Source organism: Sinocyclocheilus anshuiensis, unplaced genomic scaffold (genome assembly GCF_001515605.1).
Source record: "Sinocyclocheilus anshuiensis isolate Anshui unplaced genomic scaffold, SAMN03320099.WGS_v1.1 scaffold1153, whole genome shotgun sequence".
In the NCBI taxonomy this organism is placed as follows: domain Eukaryota; kingdom Metazoa; phylum Chordata; class Actinopteri; order Cypriniformes; family Cyprinidae; genus Sinocyclocheilus; species Sinocyclocheilus anshuiensis.
Window position 1 is genome coordinate 626,976 of NW_015557158.1, and position 8,362 is coordinate 635,337.

Genomic DNA, 8,362 nt, shown 5'->3' on the forward strand with positions numbered 1-8,362 from the left:
GTAATAGCTAAAAATTACTCATAAGTATTATTAATAAAATAAAGTATAATAAAAAAAATTTAATTTAATAAACATTACTCATAAGTATTATATTTGGTTAATAATAACTGTATTATATATATATATATATATATATATATATATATATACACACACACACACACATATTATTATTATTTATCAATACTTAATTAAATTTTTATCAGTAATTAATTTAATAATTAAAATAATTATATTTTAATTTAATAATTAAAAACTAATCATAAGCATTAGATTTGTATAGTAAAAGCTATTTAATACATTTTTCTATTTTATTAGTAGTATTATTTACTATAAATAATTTAAAGTAATTTATTGGTGTATTTCATCATTGAAATTAATTTGATTTCAATTTAATAATTAAACATCACCAATAAGTATTATATTTGTATAATAATAGCTAGTACATATTATTATTATTATTTATTAAACTATCACTAATTTGAAATTAATATTATAATATATATTATACGTATTATGTTTGTAAAATATTTGTGTCATTTGTGTATATAAACATTTCAGCTGTTATTGCCCATGAGAAAAGATACAGTTACAGTTACAGATAACAGTAGGGAATGTTGGGAACACTATGCAGGATAAGTCGCCACAATAAAAAACTTGACATTAAACATCCTATTATCAGGAGAATTGCATTGTACATGTATATATGGCTATATGGTACTTTTATTACCCGTTCTACTATTGCTTTCCCCATGCTGGTTTTAAAGGGGTCATATGATGCTGCTAAAAAGAACATTATTTTGTGTATTTGGTGTAATGAAATGTGTTTATGCGGCTTAAGGTTAAAAAAACACATTATTTTCCACATACTGTACATTATTGTTTCTCCTCTATGCCCCGCCTTTCTGAAGCGCGTCGATTTTTACAAAGCTCATCGGTCTGAAAAGCAAGGCCTCAGCAACCAGCACGGATCAGCTCTAGGCTCTAGGCATGACGGAAGCGATATCGTCCTCTTTTGGAAGGCCAAACAAAGTAGTTTCGCTTTCACAACGAATCACACAGCACCTTCACGACATGGCGGCGGCGGCAACAACAATACTACAGCGAGAATAAAAGTTACGCCTTCTTTCTTTGCGTGAACATTTGGGTGGCGTTATGCAAATCTTCCCAGATAGTGACGTAGGTATGTGGGGGCGTGTTAGAACGAGTCGTTTTAGGTAGGTGTGGCTGACTCTTAACTTTTATAAAGAATATCTCTTTGGATTTGAGACTTTAGTCTTTGCAACTTTACAGATCTTCTTTATGCACCAAGAGCTTGTAACACTCCAAAGAGAAAGGAAAAATTGAAATCGCATCATATGACCCCTTTAATAATAAATATAGAAATCTGTTCTGTGATCATTTGTTTATTATCGCATGATACTCACTGTCACACACATATGGCTTGTCTCGATCCTCTAGGGATGCTGGTTCCTGTCTCTTTCTCATCCCCCCAACACCACATGCCTGGACATATCAAAAATTGCATGTAAACACCCACAGATTAATTTACAGTTGACAACCAGGTGCGGCTAGAGATCCATTGTTATTTTGGCCCTGCGGAGCCCCCATCCCACTTCCTTCTTTGAGCTTTCAGCAAATCCTCTTACACAGCATTAATTACACACAATTATCACAGCATCTCTTCCACACATTGCCGGATAACTATGTGGGGTGTGAGAGATCTTAGAGGAAGTAGTGTGCCTCAATTAACAGCACAGAAGGTGAGAGATTCTAGGGACTGAATCGAAGACATTCTGTTTGTTATCCTTGTATGTATTTCTGCTAAACTAGAGTACTGAAACATGCTTTTCTGTCACGGTCGTGCACCATACATTGCCCTGTAAATTCCATGGCTGATTTTGAATTAATTTGAATGCACATATAAGTAGAATTAAGATCAAATTAACTATTATGTTATTAATCATGAATATTCAAAAAACCCTAAAGAAAACTGTATTGTATTATATTATATTATAAATAGATTTAAGTTTTAATGTCAATTTTTATTTCACAAAGTTATCTGAAAATAATTTGGTTGCCATTTTCATATTCATATCAAAATTCATCATATGCCATATTTAAATCCACGTGCCCCATCTTATTTCACTCTTGAATCGTGCATTTCATGTCTTGAATGCATTTCTGCACAGAACCACTTACAATTCCAGCCTTTCATGTATGTGAGGTTGTAATTACAGATGAACTTAGCCATGTTTTCAATGTGCTATCACACATCAGGTCTTGTCTTTAAAGTGGTATTAAAGGATGTTTTTCATAGCTGTTTGGAAAGAGCTGCTTTGAATCTACACAAAACCAGTAGAACGCAATGATGAAAGGTATGCAGGGATCAAACCTGGATATGTTCTAAACAGCCATAATGGATCAATGGCTGATGAGCTACAATAGCCTGCTTTGTTCAGACAGCAGCCTTGAAGAAACAGAAATCCTAGATTAAACAAAGACCCTGCAGGGCTCACTGCAAACCTGTGATATATTAAAACAAAACCTTGGGTTGTGGATCTAATTGCTACCTAGAGCAGAGGTTCTCAACTGGTCAATTGCAACCCAAAAATGTGTGGCGGGTATATTCTGACAGTGGGAAACAAACAATACTGAATGTAAATAATAAAATTCATCAAACCATATGATAGTGCATAGTTAGGATAGCAAAATCGCTTATCAACTTCTAAAATACTTTAATGCTTAAATGCTTTCAGTATTTTTTTTGTTGTTGACATTTAAGATTGTACGTCTAGTCAAACTCCAGAAAATCCATCTATTCACATCCAAACCACTAAAGGTAGACAAAAATATGACTCAGACCCATGTACATTTGGCTCGGCACTTGATGCCCGATGCTAAAATGATTTCTGAAGCAAAACCAGTTGAGTCTTGTGATTAATCAGCCTACAACTGTATGATTCACTCTAATATTAGTATGATTCATACTAATTAATTAGTGACTGCAGAACATGTTATAGCTGCATGTGTTGTACCCGTCCTTTGGTGCGATTCTTGCGTTTGGGAACATCCTCCTCCATCTCATCCATGTCCAGCTCGTGAGGAAAATCTCCCACCAGCAGCTTCTGTGACCACAAGGAAAGACCAGCACATACTGTATGAGTCAGCTGTACTGTTTGAACAACTCTAGAATGTCAAACAAGCTGGAAAGACGAGTGCGAGAATAACAGACCCTAAGAAAAACTACATGGAAAATATGTTTTATATTAGTTTACATCAAACAATAGCTTGTAATGGCATTAAGCAATTCATGCAAGTTTACCCAGCGGACAGATGGTTAGTGTTTCTTGAATAAACACACACACACACACACACACACACACACACAAAAAAAATTAAATAAGGGTCTAGCTAAAACAGTCCTTTTAACATTTAGGTCACCTTTGTTGTCATATAATGGTGCAGCAATGGTAAATGTGAATAATGATAAATTTCAAGTATCATTAATGTGCATCATGCAGTGAGTTGCACGGCAAAGGTTTTAGGGTAAATACCTAGGGTTAAGAGTTTGTTCAGATTATTAACAGTGTCTACACCGGATACAAACGGTGCGACACAACATGCGAAAAACAGAACCCATTAAAATGAGTAATGCAGCGCAGTGTCAATGACGTGACGATAAGCAGTTGAAAGTAAACCCTATTTCTGATTTACTCCACCCATTTGCTGTACTTCCAATAATAGTTTACCAGCCAGAGCAAACTTTCCTGGCAAGCTGTTTCAAACTCCGGAAAACGAACATCATTTCGGCATGTTTTTATTCTAAATGACAGCACACCGTTATTGTTTTGTTTTGTTTTGGTTTGGTTTGTTTTTGTATTTTTTTTTCTTGATTTTGCTTGAAGTATACTGAGGCCTTAGCTGTTTTTGTTCACACCAGCTCGTTCTTCGATTTCAATTGAAGTGTATGGTGGTATTAACTGTTTTTGTTCTAAATGAAATCACACCAGTTCATTCTTCGATTTCTCTTTAAAGGCTAATTCACACCGCACAGACGAACGCCAACAAACACCATCAAACAAGTTGGCTGTTGGATTTAGAATTTTATGAAAAATAAGTGTAATGTTCACAGACACTGACAAACTTCGAGTCAAAGAGTCAAGTAACACTGTGTCTAACGTTACACCGGACATGACAGTTGTCGTGTCGCACCGCAACAGATATACGCTGTCTACACTGGATGCGACAAAGCGACCGTTGCAAATCATTTGTACTTGTCAGTATATCATAAATAGAACGAGACATCAGTTTACTGTTGGGGATTTGTCATGTTGCACAAATCAACACGCAGCACCGCATCCAGTGTAGACAGCATCACTGATTATAATAGGTTCTATTGTATTTTGTCGGGTCACGCCGCGCCGCTCGCGTCCGGTGTAGACACAGTGTAAGACTGACTGGGGGAAAAGTGGATGATCCTGTAACCACAATCAAAATTTGTATGTTATTAATGTTTTTGCGTGTCATTCTTCGCCTGAAAAGACGGCGAATAAAACGAAAGAGGCTGCGGGTGAAGCTCGCTTTAAGTGAAGTGTGCATGGCAACAGTTCATGGTCAGGTCAGATTACGTCAGAGTTTGTTGTCATCTGTTGGAAAATCATATCACACCGCTCAGACATTCCACGACACAACAAACGCCGATTTAACATGTTCAGTCGTGTGAAAACAAACTCCGACCAACAGCAATGAATGCCGACAAGGGTAACACACTGATCTAACAAACTCTGACAGACTTGTTTGTTGGCGTTTGTCCATGCGGTGTGAATTGGACTTAAGTATAGCTGTTAGCTGTTTTTGTTCGAAATGACGTCACACCAGTTAGTTTTTTATTTCGTTTGAAGTATATCATGGACTTGGCGGTTTTTTTTTCCAAATGACGTCACACCAGTTCGTTCTTCGATTTCATAGGACATTAAAATGTGGGATAAAAGTATTTGGAACGTTCGCTTTGACATGTCCCGTGTAGACAAGTATATCGAGGCCTGTTTTTGTTCTAAATGATTTCATACTGGTTCGTGCTTTGATTTTGATTGAAGTATATCGGGAACTTAGCTGTTTTTTTCCAAAATGAAATCACACCAATACGTTCTTCGATTTCGCTTGTAAATCAGGCCTCTAGTTGTTAGCTGTTTTTGTTCGAAATGACTTCACACCAGCTAGTTCTTTGATTTCGTTTGAAGTATATTGTGGCCTTGGCATTTTTTTTTTCAATTGACGTCACACCAGTTCGTTCTTCGATTTCGCTTTAAGTATTCAGTACCATAGCTTTTTTTTTTGTTCGAAATGACATCATACCAGTTCGATCTTCTATTTCGCCAGGAGTATTTTGGGGCATTGACCATTTTTGTTTGAAATGACGTCACACCAGTTCGTTCTTTGATTTTGCTTGAAGTATATCAGGGCCTTAGTTGTTTTTGTTCAAAATGACATCACACCAGTTTGTTCTTTGATTTCAGATGAAGTGTATCAGGGCCTTAACTGCGATGACTGCCTAGCAAGTGCACAACTGTAAGCACACTCATAATATGTGGCTGTGGGAAGTAAACAGAGGTAGCAGGGTGGCACACAGCTTTTTAACTCCAGCAGGGGCCTGAGGTAAAACAAGCAGCAGGATCACAGGTCCGCTCCCAGGGGACGAAGTGCTCTAAAGAGTGACTCTTAATTGAAGTGCTAATTGGTTAACTGTCCACCCCTAGGATAGATGTCATGTTGTGTGCAAAACAGTGAGGGTGGTGACACTAGTGACAGCTCCATCAAATGACAAGCTGGTTCATTAGGATCTATAAGCATTCGCACCTCAACACGGTCAAATGTAATACCTGTAAACCCAGAGACATTGAAAATGTGCAACCGTTCTCCGCAAAATCAATACATCTTCGTCAAACGTACTGACACAGACAAACACAAAATAACAAAAATACACTCACAAACATACACACTTTGTGGTTAACAAGGAAGTCTGCCAGTGGGGGTGTGTCAGCCCTGCAGGGATTTGTGTTACTGCCAAAAAGAGACACAAGTACTACAGAGAAATCAGAAGGGGAGAGACAGGAAGAGAGAGGAAGACGGCAATAGAAAGCAGAAAGAAATGCAGAATGGAGAGGCGGGAAGTACTAAAAATGACAATGTCTTAGTGTGTACTTCATGGCAGAGTGTGTAATACAACTCTTTATCTAGTTGACTATTGAGTGTGTGTCTACAAAACCATTCTAGGGGGAGCAAACCACCGTTGAGGAATCTTTTTTACCTGGCATTCACTCATGGGTTCCTCTTCCTTTGTTTCAACCTTCTTATCCAGCAGTTCTCCACTGAGGAGTGACTCCAGAACGGGACCCTCAGGAACACCCCCTTCCTTCTTTAGTGCTGCTTCATAGTCTGGACACACACCGTAAACAACTGTCACACCAAGGCGTTTCTAGACAACTCATAAAAGACCAGGCCAGACAGTTTTTCTGTCATTTGTTTAAAGTCTTAAAGTAAAGAAAAGGTACAATACCGTTAACGGTCTCACACAAAACCTGTAATTTGATGAGAAATTACACACTTGTAGAAGCTATAAACCACTATAAACCACACCAAAAATAATGTATCTCATGTATTTCTGTTCAAACTGATTCTGCAAAACCAAGTGTCCCAAGCAAGGGCGTATTAAATTGATCAAAAGTGGCTGTAAATACATTTATAATGTTACAAAAATGGTTTCAGCATTGATAACATTTTTTCGTGATCAGCAAGTCAGCATATTAGAATAATTTCTGAAGGATCATGTGACATGGGAGTAATGGCTGCTGAAAAGTCACCTTTGACATCACATTAATTAATTATATTTTAAAATATATTAAAATAAAAAACAGATATTTTAAATTGCGATAATATTTCACAAAATCACTCTTTTATTGTATCATTAACCAAATAAATGCAGGCTTGGTGAGCATAAGAGACTTCTTTCAAAAATGTAACCAACAAATCTCTCTGAACTTATTTTTGGGTCACTTGTGGATTTTTTTTTTTTTATAAATTTGTCTGTTTAAAATTACATTCAGACCAAGTAAATACAATAAGTTTCTGTTTTTCTTTAGCTGACTAGAATTTATTTTAATAAATAATTTGTTTTATTAGGGTCGTGTGAGAATACATGATTGTCATATAAAAAAAAATCCCAGCTACCCCCCCCCAAAAAAAAAACAACAACAACAAAACAACAAAAATGCATCAAAGATTTATGTTTGCCTTTCTCAATACCAACTCTCACCGATTTTAAACTCGATGGGTCTAAGACGTGGATCCTCTAAGATGTTTAACCGTCTCTTCTTTCTCCAGCAGCGTGCAGGATAGGTATAGAGCTGCCCTGGAGCCACACCTGGGTTCAAAAAAGAACCAGGGTCATTGCAAAAACATCCAAACCTCAACCTTACGACAAAATCACCTGTGTAGCATGATACACTGTACACATAGACACACACCTGGCCCACGATGGGTCTTCTCCATCCATATGTAGCAGTTACTCTGTGCTACGCCTGTTTGGGAGTCGAGAAAAGGCAGGCGCATGGAGCGTTCAGCACAAAGTCGAGCATTATAACTGCGGCAGTGCTCAATGGCATCACGGTAAAACTCCTCACCAAGGCTGGAAAGAATTAAAAAGGGGGAATGTGTTACAACAAACACATGAATCTAAGTATATTTGATTTCAGTGCTCAAAAAACAATATTTATTATTTAAAGGCTCCATGAAATCAAAATGTGAGTTTAATCCATGTGTTTGAAGCATCTATATGCTAGTAAACACTTAAAGATTAACTAATTCATATTTTAGCACATAAATGCATTCAAAATGTAGTCTTTCCCTTCTGGGAAATTAGAGCAAAAAATATTGATGAGTCATGTTGCGCTAAACAAATTTCTGTCCAAGTAACTTCAAGGGGTCTTTAATTTTTCAGCCATCTTTGCAGAGAACGGTTTGTACTGACATGCAGGAGGTAGCCTAAATAAAATTCTTGGCTGGCATCTAATTAGGAAATAAACATCTCATTTTCAGCTCTGTTAGAAACATACCGAATGTGCATTGCAATATACTGTACAGAATCTCACTCATGTGTTAGGAAAAGTTTTAAAACACTGCAGCGTGAAAACAGTGGTATGAATTAATGGTTCATGTGCCAAAAAAGAGCGCACTCAACAGTTCTGTCCTCAAGAGTATGTTTGCGTGCTCAAAACTGGTCAGGACAAAAGTACCAAACAGTGATTTTATTGCTGAGGCTGCACTCAGAAATCTGCTTAGCAAACTGCTATATTTGTAAAAC

At 37.0% G+C, this 8,362-nt stretch overlaps 1 protein-coding gene across 1 annotated transcript in view; it reads right to left on the reverse strand.

The window, feature by feature from the left end:
* LOC107678238 (zinc finger protein neuro-d4-like) overlaps positions 1 to 8,125 on the reverse strand; it is a 38,524-nt gene extending 30,399 nt beyond the window's left edge. Inside the window, exons 1-6 of the mRNA XM_016473443.1 lie at positions 8,115 to 8,125; positions 7,527 to 7,687; positions 7,316 to 7,423; positions 6,311 to 6,438; positions 3,039 to 3,128; positions 1,428 to 1,506 (exon numbers count right to left, since the gene is read on the reverse strand). Of these exons, the coding sequence (XP_016328929.1) occupies positions 1,428 to 1,506; positions 3,039 to 3,128; positions 6,311 to 6,438; positions 7,316 to 7,423; positions 7,527 to 7,687; positions 8,115 to 8,125 (577 nt within the window). The remainder of the gene's footprint in view (positions 1 to 1,427; positions 1,507 to 3,038; positions 3,129 to 6,310; positions 6,439 to 7,315; positions 7,424 to 7,526; positions 7,688 to 8,114) is intronic.
* Positions 8,126 to 8,362: the final 237 nt, after the last annotated feature.